At 43.2% G+C, this 19,357-nt stretch overlaps 1 protein-coding gene across 2 annotated transcripts in view; it reads left to right on the top strand.

Moving 5' to 3' along the window:
- Positions 1–19,357, top strand: part of SMYD2 (SET and MYND domain containing 2) — a 56,020-nt gene that overhangs the window by 17,275 nt on the left and 19,388 nt on the right. The window contains exons 2-3 of one of the 2 annotated variants that reach the window (XM_025355920.1): positions 7,219–7,282; positions 16,816–16,926. In XM_025355920.1, the coding sequence (XP_025211705.1) occupies positions 7,219–7,282; positions 16,816–16,926 (175 nt within the window). The remainder of the gene's footprint in view (positions 1–7,218; positions 7,283–16,815; positions 16,927–19,357) is intronic. The other variant, XM_025355928.1, reaches the window with a different exon arrangement.

Below are 19,357 nucleotides of genomic sequence, written 5' to 3'. Positions count from 1 at the left end.
TCACAGAATAAGAAAAAAAACTTTCTAAAATTCGTGTAGAACCAAAAGAGAGCCCAAATAGCCAAAGCAATCCTAAGCAAAAAGAACAAAGCCAGAGGCATCACATTACCCAACTTCAAATAATACTGTAAGGCTATGCTAACCAAAACAGCACGGTATGGGTACAAAACAGAGACATAGACCAGCAGAACAGAGTAGAGAACCCAGAAATAAAGCTGCACACTACAGTCATCTGATCTTTGACAAAGTCAACAGAAATAAGCAATGGGGAAAGGACTCCCTATTCAATAAATGGTGCTGGGATGACTGGCTTGCCATATGCAGAAGAATGAAACTGGACCCCTACATTTTACCATATACAAAAATTAACTCAAGATGGATTAAAGATTTAAATATAAGACCTCAAACTGTAAAAATCCTAGAACATCTAGGAAATACCATTCTGGACGTTGGCTTTGGGAAAGAACTATGACTAAGTCTTCAAAAGCAGTTGAAACAGTGATTGACAGGTGGGACCTAATTAAGCTAAAGAGCCTCTGCACAGCAAAAAAACTATCAACAGAGTAAATAGACACCCTACAGAGTAGAAGAAAATATTCACAAACTATGCATCTGACCAAGGTCTAATATGCAGAACCTGTGAAGAAGTTAATTGAACAAGCAAAAAACAAGTAACCCCGTTAAAAAGTGGGCAAAGAAGACATAGAAGTGGCCAATAAACATGAAAAAGTGTTCAACATCACTAATCATCAGAGAAATCCACATCAAAACCACAATGAGAAACCATCTCACATCAGTTAAAATGGCTATTATTAAACAGTGAAAAAATAACAGATGTGGCTGTGCATAGTGGCTCACACCTGTAATCCCAGCACTTTGGGAGGCTGAGGCAGGAGGATCACTTGAGACCAGGAGTTTGAGACCAGCCTGGGCAACATAATGAGACTCCCATCTCTACAAATTAGACAACAAATTAGCCAGACATGATAGTGTGTCCCTGTAGTCCCAGCTACATGGGAGGCTGAGGTGAGAGAATCGCTTGAGCACAGGAGTTTGAGGCTGCAGCCATAATTACAAGCCATGATCATGCCATTGCACTCCAGCCTGGGCAACAGATTGAGACCCTGTCTCCAGAAAAATAAAAAAACAACAGATGCTGGTGAGGCTGTGGAGAAAAAGGAATGCTTATACACGGTTGGTGGGAATGTAAATTAGTTCAGCCACTGTAGAAAGCAGTTTGGAGATTTCTCAAAGGACTTAAAACAGAACTACCATTCGACCCAGCAATCCCTTTACTGGGTATATACCAAAAGGAAAATAAATTGTTCTACTGAAAAGACACTCAAATGTTCATTGTGGCACTGTTCACACTGGCAAAGACACAGAATTAACCTAGGTGCCCATCAACAGTGGATTGGATAAAGAAAACATGGTACATATATACCATAGAATACTATGCAGTCATAAAAGAGAATGAAATTGTGTCTTTTGCAGCAACATAGTTGCAGCTGGAGGCCCTTATCCTAAGCAAATGCAGAAACAGAAAACCAAATACCTCATGTTCTCACTTCTTTTTTTGTTTTTTTTTTTGAGATGGAGTCTCTGTCGCCCAGGCTGGAGTGCAGTGGCGCTGTCCCGGCTCACTGCAACCTCTGCCTCCCGAGTTCAAGCAATTCTCCTGCCTCAGCCTCCCGAGTAGCTGGGACTACAGGCATGTGCCACCGTGCCCAGCTCATTTTTTGTATTTTTAGTAGGGACGGGGTTTCACCATACTAGCCAGGGTGATCTTGATCTGCTGACCTCATAATCCGCCCACCTCGGCCTCCCGAAGTGCTGGGATTACAAGCGTGAGCCACCACACCCAGTCGTGTTCTCACTTTGAAGTGGGAGCTAAACATTGGGTATTCATGGACGTAAAGATGGCAACATTAGACACTGAGATTACTAGGAAGGAGAGAGGGGAGGGAGCAGGGCTAAAAAACTACGTATTGGGCACTGTGCTCACTACCTGGGTGTGATGGGATCATTTATATTCCAAACCTCAGCATCATGCAAAATCCCTATGCAGCAAACCTGAACATGTACCCACAGAATCTAAAATAAAAGTTGAAATTATTATTTTAAAAAAGGAAAATTTGCGTATAACCAGGTATTTGGTTCACCGAGCATACGTGTAGTAAAGTCTTCCCTAGAGCCAGGCAGAGCTTTTCAGTTTTTAGTGAGGAGTGCAGTGTTCTCTCACCAGGTTCCTAGAGGACATGATCCAGCTTGGACTCTCCCAGGATCTGTTGGAGAAACAGGTAGGCTCACCATACTGAATGAGAGGAGGGACCTATGTACACAATAAATACATCAATCCTTGCTTTCTTACAGTCTGTTTCAAGTGAAATGGGTTCCTGGAGCACAGTGGGTTGAGAGACGCTCTTGTGCAGATGTTCCCTCCCCGTATCTCATTTTGAAAAATGATCCTGGATCCCCTCCCCATTCTATCTTTAAAGCAAAGTGACATTAATGGGATACCACTGGAGCCTGGAGCCCGGGCATTATGCAGACTAGAGTAAAGCGTGCCTCTCCCATGCTGTGTTGTTACTGTTAGCTTATCCACTCTCGTAGAAAGACTGTTTTTGTTGCAAGGAGTCTCCCCTCCTGAACCATTGTCACAGTACTCAAGGAAGGATGCCCCGGCATGATGGAAACAAGATCTGTGAATTCCAATTCTGCCACGTACTTGCGGAATGACCATGTTGGATTCGTTGTTTCATGTCTAAGACCCTCATTATCTTCATTTGGAAAATAGGCATAATAATAGCTTCTTCTTAGACCTGATGAGATTACTAAAATAGATCAGCAGTTTTCAAACTTTTTGGTTTCAGGGTCCCTCTGTACTCTTAAAGGTTATTGAGAATCGCAGAGAGCTTTTGTTTACATAAGTTATATCTATCATTATGTATCATATGTCAAGTTAAACAGAAAATTTTGAAGGTTTATTCATTTTGAAATAACAACTATTCTAACATTTTTCTGTGAGAAATATCTTCCAAAACAAAAGAATTACTGAGAATAGTGTTTTTGTTTTAAATTTTTGTTAAGTCTCTTTAATGTCTGGATTTATAGAAGACAACTGGATTCTCAAATATGCTTCTGAATTCAGTCTGTCATGTTATGTATGTAGTAAAAATAAAGCTTCACATAGATATGTAATTGGTAAGAGAAGGGTATTTCGATACCTTTCTCAGTTACATGCAATGTTCTTATTTGATTCATCACTAAACTTTGATAATTGATGTTGTCTTAAAAGTTGTGATGTGCAATCAGAAGCTATATTGTGAACTTTATGTACTCAATGACATAAAATCTATTGGCTTCCCTTACACTTGGAATGACTTTTTTACCATGCATAACTTTTGAAACAGTGTCATTGGCCATTTGGAAAATATTGGTTACCTCGATTGTACAGCTCTCCTGAAAATTGACTCATTTTATCAAACCATATCAAAAAATCATATTTCTTAATATTATCACTAGTCTCATCAGATAAGTCTTCAGTATTGAGAAGCTGTCAGGCTCAGGATGGCAGATCTGTGTTTCCCAAAATTCTAATTTTTCCTTGAAAACTCAAATTTTATCATTGGCAGCAAGTGTTGTTTTCCTGGAAGTGACAGGCTCACTTCATTCATTTCAGTAATATATCTGCCAAATGCCCAAGTCTGAATAACCACAGTTTATCTAAAGCTGTTCTTTCAAGTTAAAAAAAAAAAAAAAAGAAAGAAAGAAAAGGCCAGGAATGTTCCAAGAAGAAAGTGGCTAGTTCAGTTTACAATGCCAGTGATCACACCAGTGCTCTTTTGTGACATAGCCACTGGACTTCAGTACGAAGCAGAAATACTTTTTGCATTCTTCCTGCTTTACTATACAATGCCAAAGAGATATATACTTAAGAATCGAAATTTAGTAAAGTTAATATTCATTTAGTAAAGTTAATTTCATGAATGTCAGGGACATTCGTGAAACTGGCTTCCCCCCTTTTACTAACAGTGTGGCAGTAAAGAATACAGTGTTTCTGACCGGGCGTGGTGGCTCATGCCTGTAATCCCAGCACTTTGGAAGGCTGAGGCGGGCGGATCAGCTGAGGTAAGGAGTTCAAGACCACCCTGGCCAACATGGTGAATCCCTGTCTCCACTAATACAAAAATTAGCTGGGCGTCGTCACACCTGGCTGTCATCCCAGCTACTCAAGAGGCTGAGGGAGGAGAATTGCTTGAACCCAGGAGGTGGAGGTTGCAGTGAGCCAAGATTGCACCATTGCACTCCAGCCTGGGCAACAGAGGAAGACTCTGTCTAAAAAAAAAAAAAGAATACAGTGTTTCCTGGGCTTTGATTTACACTCAGGCATCTGAAGGTTTACTACCCTCCAGGAACCTTTATGCCTTACACCTTCTGCATCACAAATGTTAAGACAGTGAGAAAAAAAGCAAATAATCTGAATTCTGTCTCTCACCACCTCCCTGAAAGGGTCTCCAGGACCCCAGCAGTCTGCAGACCTTCTTGAGAACCACTGGGATAGATAGTAGAAATGATGTATATATCATATTGCCAACACTGAAAAGTTAGCCTTTACTTCCTGCTCTTTATTGTTTGTGGCTGTGGACTTGGTGACAAGCTGGTTCGAATGAAGGCCAGCCTTTGGGAGAGGTATTATTTTGATGAAATCTCAATGGAGTTCTTTCTTAGTTCCCTAGAGCCTAGTTGCCTACTATCTCCTTGGGATGTTACGTGGAGGCTGCAAACAAGTACTGGTTTCAGGTTAACTTTACTACTGGTTTCTGTGCAAGAAAACCTGTATTAATCCCTGCCGTTTTTGTATGTTGTGGAGCTAATAAATATCTTTTTAACCGTGATGATTTTCTAATCTCTTACATCAGGTGTTCTTAACGCTGGTGTCAGAGGCTCTTTGCTGGTCCTACATATGGGCTTTTAGGTGGCCTCTGAGCCTGTTAATTTTTTTGTTGTTCAGCATTTAACAACAAGTTAAATGCTGTTTAACTTATTCATGTTGAATGAATTTCAAAAAGCCCTTGAAATTTTACATACTTCTTTTGTTTCATTAGGGTTGGGGGAGAAGGTGGGTTATTAGAGAAAGTTAAAAGCTTCAACCAAGTTCTTAGAGGTCTCTAACCTGCCCCTATAAAAACAAACATTAAAGATGACTTTTCAGATGGACATTTTTAAAGGGTAGCATCTCCCACCGTTATCTATTTCCTGACACACCTCTCTGTGGAAAGAAGTTTGCAGGCTTCCTCCCTGGCTCTGCTGTCTTTGCTTTTCCTCCCCTGGGCATTTCTGCACAGCGCACGTCACCCAGTGCTTGCTGACGAGTCACTTCACCGTGATTTTTTTAGTGCATTTCCCGAGAGAGCAAGGGTCTGTGCATCTTGTTTCTTTTATATTCCAAAATGCAAAGTCAGAGTTCAGTCCCTTCAGATATACCCTGGGGGTTAGGGGGAGTATTTTAGACCAGAGAATACATGCGCTAAATTAGCAGGTTCCTTTTTGAACTATTGAGGTGTGCAAACTTGGAATATTTATTTATGCCTCAACCCCGAGATGTGTTTTTCTCCCACATTCTTCAGTCTGCTTCTTGGAATCCAAGTGCTGTCATGAAAGCTGCAAGGCAGTCTGTTTAGTTCCAACAGTAGAATTTTTGGAAGACTTCCTTGATTCTGTAGGAGGAGTGTGGTGACTACCACTTGCTAACGAGAAGCCGCGGAGGATTCTGCAGCGTGACAATATGTATATCCGTATTGTAAGATGTCAGCCCCACCGTGCACGCTCCCGCCCCCATCCCCGTCAGCTCTGCTGGGCTGCAGAGGAGGTGGGACGAGGTGGCACAGGGTGGCTCTGCGGCAGCGTAGCCGCTTCATGGTGTCGGTATCTCCACAAGTCCGGAAGCTGGCTTCACCGGGGCGGGAAAGAGTTAGACAGCAGGTTTTACCGATTGCGCTCTGACTTAAACAATGTAATTGTTCCCTACTTCGGAAAAAAAGTAAAGAGTTTTGTAGTATGTGGCTTAATTCAGTGGCTTTTCAGCTTTTGAAAAAGCTTTGGTTCATCTCACACAATACACACGCTAGCACCTAACAGTTGGGAAGCAACAATGTCCCCGTCCTTTATGGGAAGCAGGAAAATGATATAACAATGAATAAGTTGAATTGACCCCATTATGAAGAGGCAGAAGAATAGCTAAATAGTACACTGACAAAATGGGCATGTGTAGCCATCAGATCCCATAATACTGTATTCAAGAATCTATCTCTTGGCAGGGGCACGGTGGCTCATGCCTATAATACCAGCACTTTGGGAGGCTGAGGCGGGTGGATGGCTTGAGCCCAGGAGTTGGGGATCAGCTGGGGCAACATGATGAAACCCCGTCTCTACAAAAAATACGAAAATTAGCCAGGCATGGTGGCACATGCCCTGTATTCCCGGTTACTTGGGAGCTGATGTGGGAGAATGGCCTAAGCCTGGGAAGTCGAGGCTGTAGTGAGCCAGAATCATGTCACTGCACTCCAGCCTGGGTGACAGAGTGAGACCCTGTCTTTAAAAAAAAAAAAAAAAAAGAATCTATCTCCACTTGCTAGGTTGCACTTTTAAACGTAGCTTTCTGGACGACATTCGTATAGTCCTAGCATACTAAATTCCATCTTTGCATTACTTGCAGTTTCTAAATAATGAGAGTTGTCACTCACATGGGATTTTCACTAGAGCAGCTACATCCCAACACTCCATCTTCATGGGGTCAAACCTACAACATGGTTTTGTTTATTTCTGTGCCTCTTTAGCAGATGAGAAAATCAGGACATAAGAACCTTGACTTGCCCTAAACTACTGACCAGTCGTACAGATGATGTTCATAGCCTTGGTGATTTTGGCCAGGTCACCAGTCAGTCAGAGCCGTTGTCCCTCATCTCTTTGGACAGCACCCTTCATACTGGTGGGCTCGGTAAATGTGAGTGCGTGCGCTGTTTGACTCACTCACTCCTCAAAGGCTAAATCTGGTCAAACTCTCGTTAAGGAACATGTGCCTTCTTGGTGGGAGAGTAAGGTGAGGTGAACCTTGGCTCTGCTTTCCAACCAGGTGGCTTTTGTTATTGCATGATAAAATGTACAGCTTCACGTTTCTGTGCCTCTCACCACTACAGTGCCCTTTCTGTTTTTAAGGAAAGAAGGATTGTCCAAATGTGGAAGATGCAAGCAGGCATTTTACTGCAATGTGGAGTGTCAGGTAGGTGCTGGGCCATTGGCAGGGAGGGCCTAATTTCCTCTGAAGTCCTCCTCTTCCTTGTCATGGCATTCCTCAGCGCCCCCCTGTAGCCAGAGCTGGAAAGCACAGGATGTGGCTGGATATCCTTGGATGTATGCTGACCCCCACCTCACAGGCAGCCAGTGATAGGCAGTAGCAGTTTGAGGCCGCATGCAGCACCAAAATTGAGGTGCAGGAGAAGAGAAGACCATGTTAGATACAGGCAGGTGTGCTAGCAAGTTTGCCCCAAGGACTGCAGCCACAGATGGAAAATGCAGAGATGACAAATAAACAATGTTAAAATTCTGTCTTTAAGTTTTTAAATTTTTTATTGTTGTGTTTTTATAAATTCCTCCATAGCAGGCTACATCTTACCCTTGGGCTGTTTGAATCCAACCTGCTTACAGCGAGACTCAGATGAGCCCCTGGTCCAGACTCTGTATAGCCAGAGGGGGGCTATTCTGAACTCGTAATTGGGGCCAGTGCCTCAGGAGCAGTCAGGGCTGAGGGGTTCAGGATGGATGAGTCTCAAATGAATCCTGAAATGTAGGAATGGGAAGGTTAATGAGGATGTTGGAGGAATTCTTGGTAGACTCTTTGAAGACCTAAAAGTGGTATTTCTCAAACTGTTACAGTAAACACTCGTTCCACAAAATGTTCGGAGATATTCCACAGAAAATGCATTTCATGTTCAAACAATTTAGGGGAACGTGGTCTCTTTACTTCAGAACCTGTTATAGTCTTTGATACACTAGTATGGCATTGTGAATTTGTAAGCCTTCTTGTTCGATCTCTCTATATTCCCCCTGGCATTTATTTTTAAAGGGAACCTATTAATATACCTTGGGAAATGGTGATGCTGTTAAGGGGTGGTTCTATGGTACAGAGAAGATTTTCTCCATATCTGCATCTCTTTTTGTTGTTCCAAATACCTGGTGTCATCTTTCTCCCCTCCCCACCCTCCAGCCCCATCCCCAGTCTACTTTGGCTTACCCACTATTTTTTTTTTTCTTTCTCACCTCCCTACACTGTTGGCCTTTGAAAGGCCTCAAAGAGCATTATTTAGCAGTGGGAGAGATTGCTAAGCCCTGGTGTCTCATCTGACTGTAGCGCCCCAGGGACAGCGGCCCCTCCCCAGAATGAAGCACAGGCTGAGACCTTGGCTTGCGAATCTCAGACTCTGCCTTGGCTCTGAAGACCATATGCACCGTCCCCTTCCCTGTGTTTCCCACAGCAGGCTCCCAGAGGCTGTCAGCCTGTGTGGCAGTGAGAATATAAATGGAGCTCGTAGTTGAGTTTTCGGGGAGGGTGCCTTCTTTTGAAGAGGAAAGATCATACTTTGCTCCTACCAATTGTAGATAGAGTAGTGCATTGGCATTGTAGAGATCAGCAGGCCCTGCGACATATACAGTTTGATTCTAGGCCTGCCAGATGAGTTAGCTGTTTCTATATGTAAGTTAAACACTTCTAAAAAGTTAACTCATTCCATTCTGGTTCTGTAGCAAAGCAAGCATAGGGAGTCACATGTAGTTCAGATCATATAGCATAGAGTAGCAAGAGGCCGTGGTCCTAGGAGCAGGTCCTGGCTCTGCTACTTGTATGAAATTGGCAAGTTATGGCCGGGCGCGATGGCTCACGCCTGTAATCCCAGTACTTTGGGAGGCCAAGGGGGATGGATCACCTGAGGTCAGGAGTTCAAGACCAGCCTTGCCAACATGGTGAAACCCCGTCGCTACTAAAAATAGGAAAAAATTAGCCAGGCATGGTGGCGGGTGCCTGTAATCCCAGCTACTGTGGAGGCTGAGGCCAGCAAATTGCTTGAACCTGGGAGGCGGAGGTTGCAGTGAGCGGAGATCGTGCTTTTGCACTGCAGCCTGGGCGACAAGAGTGAAATTCTGTCTCAAAAGAAAGAGAGAAATTGGCAAGTTACAAAACATCCCCGAGGCTCAGTTTCTTTAAATCTGAACTGAGGACGGTGGTGCCCACCTTGATGAGTTAGGGACCACGTGATGTGATAGATATTAAAGTTTTATATAAGCTGTAACCCTATATACAGGTGTGAGGAGTTAGTATAAATAAGCATATTACAGTCCACAGGAAAATCGAATTTGTGTAATTCAGGCTAGACTAAAGCTTAGCTTTATGCAAAGAAATAAACAGCATAGTTTTGATTTAAGGAGCTTGGTTTTTCAGCCTGAGAGAATGACTGGATTCTAAGAACTTGAGGGTACTGATGGTGTATGTTGTGTGAACAATGCTTATTATAAAATGAGTCTTAACTCCGTTAAGTAGCTGTGAACAGAGTGTTAATGAGTACCATCAGAGTATGTGGCATGTGGAGTTAGCTCCGAGTCTGAGTCTCCTGAGCACGCTGCTAAACTGTCTTCTGTTAGGCCTTACGGGGTGGCAGTATTTTGATGAATTGTCATGGCCCACGTTGGGATTTGAGATGCCCTTTATGGTTTCCCTGTCCCCAGGACCTAGAATCCCAGATGTGCAGATTCAGAGACCTCATTTGTAAGCGTGCAATGAGGGGTGTCCTCCCTTGGGGGAGGCTCACATTAACCAATATCCCAACCTGTATGTGCCACAATGCCGGTTTATTACTCTACAACAAGAAGTTGAACAGTCTAGATGTCCCGCCCTTGAACAAAACTGTCCAGGTGGTCACTTCATAATGAGCCAATTGTTTAGGGGAGCAAGGAACTCCAGGATGGAGGAAACAGTTATGTGATTCTACTGGTGCAAGGCTGCAGGCCAAGAGAGCCTGCTGTGTTCAGCCTCGTGATGGAGTTTCCCCTGCTGCTTACTCAGTTCCCAGGCAGGGGCACCCTGAGCACTGGGGATTACTTCTGCAATTCTGCTTTCCTGTGCTTCTGTTAAGTATCCGGTGACCAAAGCACCCTTGTAGGAGGTGAGTGGTACCGCAGCTCCTGAAGCCTCTTGTTTCTAGAGGTGGCAGGCTGGATCTGACCTGTAAGTTTCATTTCTGTTTCATCTCTCTCCCACTGCTGAAGGAAGAGGCTAATGACCATTAAGGTTTTTCATCCTTTAGTACTGAAGAACTAAATAAGTATGGGCAGTGTATTATAAAGAGATAGAGCAGACATAAAGGTTTAATAAAAGTAAGTGCCTAGAAATAAAGGGTAGTGCAAGGGCTTCGTAAAGGAAATCATTAGGGAGGAATCTGGGGCATCTGCTCCAGATAAAAATGTGTTCAGGGTTTGGCTTAAGGGAGCGCTTGCATGGGATCAAAGTAGAGGCTCTGCTTAAAGGATAAAACGTGGCACAAAACAAGAGCGGCGATGAGGAAGGTAATTGAGTGATTCTCCACCTAAGAAAGCATGGCCCTCAGCTGCCAGTAATTAACTGGTGCTTTCTCAAAGGTAGGCCCTACCCCCCTGGAGTCATCAGGTGGTCGGTGCCACACAGCAGATGGTGGAGTTGGGATAGAGGTTATCAAGTTCAATGTGTCAGTAGATAAGAAAGCATAGTCCCAAGTGGTTGGGTGATCCAAGATCTCCCAAGGTCAAACAGTGGCAGAATGAAGATGAGACTTTACACACTACTTGGGGAGGGCTTTCACCCCTTTACAGTAGTGTGCTTGGGAGAAGTGAGGGCCCTCTAGAAAAGGAGGTGCTGTGGGAATGTCAGAGAAAGAGAAGTGGCCTTCAGTGGATGTGAAAGGGGAGAGCTGCGTCCATTGTCGCCTTGGCCAGAAACCTCTCCCAGAGTCCTAAAGGCTCACATTGCTTCCTGGGGGTTTCCTCTTTACACAGAGTAAAGCTTCTTAGGGGATCCTAGCCATGGTGTATGTTCTCCCCAAGCCCTCTTCTGTCTGCATGCTGTGCCTTCGGATTTTGCTTTATTTGATACAGTTTGGTTCTGTCTTGTCCTGTTACTTTCCTCTTAGTTCACTTGACTCAGTGTGATGGTGCCAGAGGAAAGATTTTAATTGCTAATGCATGAAAGGGTAATGGGAGGAAATACAAAAGAAACAAATTCCTTTTTAGTTGGGCGTGTTATTTTGTAACCTGTGTGTTTTAATGAACTGTATTTATTTTTCTAAATACACCTGGGAAGCAAAGTATATTATTCATTCACCCATTCACCCATAAATTGTACCAGGATATTTTCAAGAGAAGAGTTTTAGAAAGTTATTATATAGAATAAATCATTGTGCAGTAGAACTTTCTAGGGTATATTTCTTAACCGTAATGACTATAAAGAAGAAAACCTGTGTGTTTTAGAGCTGAGGGGGTTATGAGTAAGCTTTGAAAGTAGGAAGGGATTTTTTTTAAGTGTGTATGAGGAGCATGTGAGAAAATAGTAGGCCCTTATCATTAACTAGAAAATAACTGAAGTACAGAACATGTCTAATAAATGCTATTGTTATGGGTGATTAGTGTAATGGGGCCAGAGTCTTAGGTTCAATCCTGGATCAGTTCTCTCCTGTCAGCCATAGGAAGCATCTTAAATTTGGGCCAATCTTTTTGTCTAAACCTTTAATATCACCAGTAGGAAGAAATGCATGTGAATGACTGAGTATGTCTCATCGCTTAGATTGGGAAAAGGCAAAGCGTATGTCCTAGTGATGGTAGCTCAGCAGCGCGAGCCATCTGTGTATAAGGTGGTCAGGTGTCCACCTGATTGCTTGTGTACTCTTGTTCTCAAAGATCATGCTAGTGGAAAGCAGAAATCCTGTGACATTTTCTCCCTGTTCCACATTTTAAGAAATCACATGTGAATGTGTACAGGTAGACTGTGTTTGTTGTTAGAAGAATAGGAACACCAAATGCTAGAGGCAGAAAAGGGACTTCATGATGAAAATCCAGTCTCCTTATCGAGGAAGGCAACATATTTGCTCAGCAGGAAACTGGATGCCATAGTAATCACTCTTTTCTTCCAGTGCTGGAAATGCTGGTGCACCATGAGACACTTTTGCAACTCTTTATGCATCTTTAAGCATTTTTGACTAGGCGCAAAAGTGAAAGTCATGCACAGTAGTTATTATCTTAGTTGAAAATGAATTAGAAGTTTTAAAAGAGGACCATCAGTATGAAAAATTCCATATCTCACCTTTTTTATAGATTTGATTAAGTTGTACAATCTGTCCTCATTATGGGAGAATCAGAAAGTGCAGACTAATAGAACAGAATAAGTATTCATAATCTGATTCCTTGAGAAAATACTTTGGTATATATCTTCCTGAATCCCTTCTGTGCTTATATGTGTATTTTATTATTTTATTTTAGTTTTGGAAAATGAGATCCTGGTTTACAGAAAATTTTATAAGGATTGCAATCAGGGCAGGAGCACTATCTTGAATTTTGAAGAATAGTGGGAAAACTTTTAGAAAAATGGATAACATTTAAAAAAGCATAAAGAGTTGCAAAATCACTCTGTATACAGCAGTACTGCCAGTATTCAAAAATAATTTATAACATTCATTCCTATTCATCAGGTTAGCCTAATTTTTTTTTTCAATTTTGTCCAGTCTGTTTGCTTATAATTTCTTACGGGCAAAACTAGGGTAGTTACCTCTGTCAGGTTCTTTAAAATATGTGGACCATCTCTGTGATAGAAGAGAATGTATCGAAATATGCTTAAAACCTGACATTTTTACTAGATACTATCACATCTTCCTTTTTTAAGAATTAAAGCTGTGCAGTGCCATCGTGGTATATCTCTGCCCTTCCTCCGTTAATCCACCTTCAAAAAAGAAAGTGAAACAGTATTACTATGGTAAATTTTCTTTAATGAAATTTAACCTGATTCTGCATTTTCTTGTTTATCCAGTTACCTGATTTTAACTGCTATGAGTGGGACTGTATCTAATTGTAGGTGCTCTTTTATCTTGGTTCTGACATTGCCATAAACTGCTTGAAGTCAAAGACTTCATCTCCCATCCCTGCCTCTAGGGTCAGTTGCAGGACTTGTTGAACGAATGAACAATTACCAACGTTTCAGAGCGCAGCCTGGGCCAGGCACTGTTCTGAGTGCTTCTTGTGGATCTGCTGATGGGATCCTTTGCATCTGCATGAATGCCTGATGATCTGTATTTGGCCCACATTTGTTGGTAGTCTTCAAGCTTAATATCTGATTATCACTGTTGGAAGGTGTAAACTCATAGACTCAGAATTCTGGACTTGCTAAGTAACTTAAGGATCATGTTGTTTACAGCCAAGGAGACAGATGCGAAGGGATTAAGAGACCTGCGTAGTCACACAGCTGTTTCGCTGCAGAGTGGGAATAAATGGCAGGTTTCTTGAGTGCCAGGTCAGTAGCCCTCCTGCTTGACAGCACTCTGCTTTCCTCCCAGAGCTTTCCTTATGTTTGATTCCCTTCCTTTTGAGGACATTTATATCAATAAATGTTACCATTATGTAATATTTATAGTAAAATTAATTTTAAATCAACTACATTAATAAATAGATTGTATTTTATAAATAATAGTTATATTAATAAATGTTCATATTTAACTTCCCAGGAATTCATTGTAGTTGCTAAACACCAAAGCACCACCTGCAGTTCAGAAAACAACAGCTTGCAGGCCCATTAGGGACAGAGTTCATGTCTTGGAGTTTTCTTGGAGTTCCTGGAGTCAGAGTGGGCATTTGTCTATAGTTGTTAATGATCCATCTCTCCCCAGCTGGTAGGTCCCCTTATCCCCACAGATATCCCGAGGGTCATCTCTGTCTTTTCCTCTTTGCTCTGCAGCTGAGGAGGGAGCTGATTAGTCTGCAGGCAGCCAGACCCACCTGTTCCCACCTCTTCGCCTCATCACCATGCTCTCATTTTAGGCTTTGGCTAAAAACAGATTCTCTTCTCCCTTGTGCATATCTTGTCATTTCTTTTCCTCCCTGCTCTTAGTTATATTTGGCGCGGCGTTATTTAACTCTGCAGAACATCTTGGCCCAGAACTTGAGCTAAGGGGCTGTACCACAGACTGCATTAAATCATTAAGTGACAGTATGTGCTTCCTTCTTGGGGGATCAGGGTGGAGGGAAGGGGGTAGGGAGACATCTTCATTCCTTCAGCAACTATATTGAGTGCCTAGTAAATGCCAGGCACTGTTGTCAGTTCTGGGGTTACAGCTATGAACAAAATAAAGTTTCTTTATTTTCCTGGGAGAGACAGATACTAAACCAAATAACTAATCAATTTGTAATATGCTCAGGTGGTGAGAAGTACTAAGAAGCTGCAGAAAACAAGGAAAGGGAGAATGATGGGGAAGTGCTGTTTCTGACAGGGTGATGGTGGCAGGTATCTTGAGAAGGTGACATTCCAGCAGCGGCTGGAGAGGAGGAGGGAGGGAGCCACATAGATATCCAGGGGAGGAGAGTGCTAGCCACAAAACAGAGCAAGTGCAAAGGGCCTTGAGGCAGGTGCATGGCTCCAGGCGCGGCCAGGACACTGCTGTGGCCAAGTGCAGTGAGGCAGGCGAGAGTGCGGTGGGAGATGACGGGCTGGGGGTGGTGCAGGGGCACTCCCATCACGTAGGCCTCCTAGGTTACCTTTAGCACTTGGCCTTTTGCCTGGATGAGAAAAGCCATTAGGTTTTGAGCTGAGGACTGGCCTGATCTGAGTTTTGTCAACAGGATCCCTCAGGCTGCTCTCTGGAACCTAGTCCATGGGAGCAAGGACAGAAGCGGGCATCCAGTTAGAAGGCAGTGGCAGGACATTAGTCATGAGAGACGGTGGGGCTGCAGCCGGGTAGAAAGGTTGGGGCACTAAGATGGGATCAGATTCTGGGCAGAGACAGAGGATTTGCCAGAACTGACTGAATGTGGAGTGTGAGAGAGAGAGCAGCGCCAAGGATAACTCTAGCTTTCTGGCCTGAGCATATATTTTTATCTTTGAGACAGAATCTCACACTGTTGCCCAGGCTGGAGTGCAGTGGTGCAATCTTGGCTCACTGCGACCTCCGCCTCCTGGGTTCAAGCGATTCTCCTGCCTCAGCCTCCCGAGTAGCTGGGACTACAGGCACATGCCACCATGCTCGACTAATTCTTTTATTTTTAGTAGAGATGGGGTTTTACCACATTGGCCAGGCCAGTCACAAACTCCTGACCTCAGGTGATCCACCCACATCAGCCTCCCTGCCCTGAGCATTTATGGCCATTTTCTGAGCTAGGGAAGGTCAAGGACAGAGAGGACAGTACCCCGTCGTGAAAGAGACAGTTTGTAAGGGCTCCCATCAGTATACAACGTGCTCTGACATTTCCCACCTAAAAAAAAAAAGAAAAAAAAAAAATCCCCCGTAACTTCCCACTACTCTAAGCTGTGTCTCCTTTCATTCTCTCTTGAATTTGCTCCCAGTCGTTTCTTACCCCATCATCCCACCAAAACTGGTTTTTATGAAAACCAACAAGCTTCCATGATTCCAAGTCACATTCTCCGTCATCTCACACTAAGCCTATCTCCAGCACTGGCATCATCATTTACTCCCTAGTCCTCAAAGTACTTTCCTCCCTTGGCCTCCAAAACACCATGGTGTCCTTCTCTCAGTGCCTTCCCCATCTCAAGTGATGACGCCTCCACCCTTCCAGCAGCAAGTGTCCTTCATCCCCCTACCTGGGGCAGGAAAATTTCAGGGCATATGATAGAAAGAATACTACTGTTAGGCCAGGCATGGTGGCTCAAGCCTGTAATCCCTGCACTTTGGGAGGCCAAAGCGGACGGATCATGGGGTCAAGAGATCAAGACTATCCTGGCCAACATGGTGAAACCCCATCTCTACTAAAAATACAAAAATTAGCTGGGCATGGTGGCAGGCACCTGTAATCCCAGCTACTCAGGAGGCTGAGGCAGGAGAATCGCTTGAACACAGGAGGCAGAGGTTGCAGTGTGCCAGGATCCTGCCACTGTGCTCCAGCCTGGCGATAGAGCGAGACTCCATCTAAAAGAAAGAAAGAAAGAAAGAGAGAAAGAGAGAAAGAAAGAGAGAAAAAAAGAAAACTACTGTTTTATCCAGTGCATCTTTGGGAAGTCCTAAATATTCCTAAATTTCTTCCAGTGTTGCCCTTCATGGAACCCTCATTTGTGCTTTTTAAAAAGTCACCTGTAAAAGGGACTCATTGCTGTGTAAGTCAACTCTTCATTATTTGCCCTGACGTGAGAACAAAACCAGAGCGGAACTGTGAGGCAACAGAGCCAAATCAATGGCTGATACTCAAATCACTCCCTCTGCAATTTGACAGCTTGAACAGATGATGGAAAAATGTATGTGTTGTTTGGAATAATGAGGAGCTGCAGAAAGCCATGAGGTGCTTGAAAAAAACACAAAGTAGATCTTCTCCCAACAACCTTGACCAGGCCTGAGTCGAGGTCATACAATCCTGTCTATCTTAAAGGATGTTTTTATCTCTAGCTTTTGTGAGCATCCTCGTGTTTTCCAAAAGGAAACATATTTTACTTGACCTTAACTAGGGGGACTCATTGCATCCTCTTCTCTCACACTTTATTCCGGTGTATGTGCTGTTCTTTAATAATGTTTTTTTCAATCTTTCCAGAAAGAAGATTGGCCCATGCACAAGCTGGAATGTTCTCCCATGGTTGTTTTTGGGGAAAACTGGAATCCCTCGGAGACTGTAAGACTAACAGCAAGGATTCTGGCCAAACAGGTGAGGAAATGGGACAGTGTTCAAGTGCATTTTATTTTTTTTTTTAAAGGTCAGAAAGATGAGTAACTGACCATTGGTAACCGTCTCTCGTTAAACATCCTTAGACTCCATTTCCTATCATATCCATATGGACAAGGGTGGGGAAAATACTCCAGGCATAATCTGGTTCGTTGTGTGCCCTGTGCTCACCCCAGACCAGGAGCATAGCCACAGCTCTGAAATTCTGAGCTGTTTTCATGACAGGTTTACATAGAAATATATGACATGAAAAGCCTGACCCCAAATAATTAGAGCTTCCTAGGGAAGCAGATTGGTCTGAGCAGCTTTGAGATTTTCCCCTGTCCATTCTGACATAAAGAGTGTACTCTGTTCCCCTGTCCTGTGCAATATTCAGCTGTTTCTTGGCTCCTTTCTTGCCTGTGCATAGGCAGGCAAAGAATTAGATGGAGCAGCCTCGTGGCTGTGCAAAGAAGAGAAAGAGTGGAAAAGTAGAAATAAAGGCTAGGGAGAGGGGAAGAGAGTTAAAAAAAAAAAAAGTGAAAAAGGAAAGAAAGAGGCGCCCTTGATGGAAACAGATGATAGTCATCAATGGCTTTCTCCAGAGGTGGTGCCAACTCTGACTATTCAGAGTCAGAATAGTCAGGCTATCGGCCTGGTGGGCAGGCCTATGCAAACTTACTCTCAAAGACTAAGGAAGCTGAGAGACAGAAGAAAGAAGCTGACAAATCCAGTTTATTAGAAACACTTACTAGGACTTATGAACTGAAGCCATGTCTATGTCTTGGGCGGCAGCAAGACAAGATGGTGGATCCCTGCACCATTACCCACCAGACCCAGGGCTTATATACCATGGGGAAGAAATGTGTACAGCAGTTACAAGGAAAGGTAGGGATGCTGTGCGAATCTGCCTGAGAGCAAGATTTGTGCTCAAGATTGTTTTGACCTAAGGCAGGATTTAAGGTAACTGTAGATAAAGTAGAAATCTTAGAAGCATTCCCAGAGCAGGAGTTAACCAGAAGTCAACGTGGTGCATCAACATCCAGGATGAAATTGCTTTAGCCACCACACTGACTGTTCTCCCCCGATCTGGTTCGTTCTTGCTGATTGCATGACAATTAGACACCCAGTCTTGGAAGGGCCAAACTAAAAAGAGGACAGGAAAATGCCATAGGACTTGTCCTTGTGATCCAATGAAATAGGCAGTGTGGGGCTTAGAAGGCCTAAATCCAGGCTGTGGAGGTCTTGCTCCTCAGTGTTGTCAGAGAAGTTGGTGGCAGGGCCTCTGGAGTATAAATCTTTTAAAGCTGAAATTTCAGCTGGGCAGGCATAGTGGCTCATACCTGTAATCTTAGCACTTTGGGAGGCTAAGGCAGCAGGATTGTTTGAATCCAGGAGTTGGAGACCAGCCTTGGCAACAAAGTGAGACCCATTCTCTATAATAAATTTTAAAAATTAAAAAAATTTCCCAGGTGTGGTGGTATACACCTGTGGTCCCAGCTATTCTGGAGGCTGAGGCAGGAGAATTGCTTGAACCCGGAACTTCAAGGCTGCAGTGAGCTGTGATTGTGCCACCGTACTCCAGCCTGAGCAACAAAGTAAATGAGACCCTGTCTTTAAAAATGAAAAAAAAAACAAAACTGAAATTTCATCTACCTCTTCCATATACCTACCAGCCCTCCTCTACCCTTAAAATTTTTCTATTTTTTAATCTAAGCCAAATGTGATGGAAAGGATTAGCATGTATCTGTCCCCAGACCAGGTTAGGATCCTGGGCTGTGTAAACAGAAGTAGAACATTTCCAAACTCTGAGGTCATCTTTCCACTATGTTCAGCTTAGGTCAGGTGCTTGCTGAAATGCTGCCTCGCCAGCTGAGAGTATCCAAAGCCATTCATGGGTTGCCTGTAAAGTGAGACCAAAGCATCAGAATTCTTTCCCTGCAGGAGGTTAACTTTCGGATCCTTAATAACAGTTATCTTTAAATTTATGCAGAGTATTTGGGCTGAATGAGTCAGAGGGAATAGGATGACTGGGTGAGGCATCAGAGCTAGTAAGTCATCAGATGGGATCTCTGCACATCTTGGGAGGATTGGGTGGCCAAGCCAGTGTTTTATTATTTTCTTCCCCTGAATTATTGATGATATGTATAGTGATATTTTAAGAATTCAGAAGAGGCTGGTAGACTTTCCTGAATGAAAAGCTTTCCCAAGAGAGATGACTTATAAATCTTATGAAAATGCATTCCGTGAATGGAAGATTTGTGCTCTAAAAAAGAACTATTGAGATATTTCGGCACCAGGAGGGTAGTCTGAATGCAAAGATGAGTTTATATAAGCTTCATTCAACTTTTATTATAATTACTACTACTACTAATAGTGTATTAAATGAAAGTTACCTGCCCATCTTTTCATCTCTATAGGACTTGATGATTAA

This window comes from Theropithecus gelada, chromosome 1, assembly GCF_003255815.1.
Source record: "Theropithecus gelada isolate Dixy chromosome 1, Tgel_1.0, whole genome shotgun sequence".
NCBI lineage: Eukaryota > Metazoa > Chordata > Mammalia > Primates > Cercopithecidae > Theropithecus > Theropithecus gelada.
This window is presented reverse-complemented; position numbering and strand designations above follow the sequence as displayed.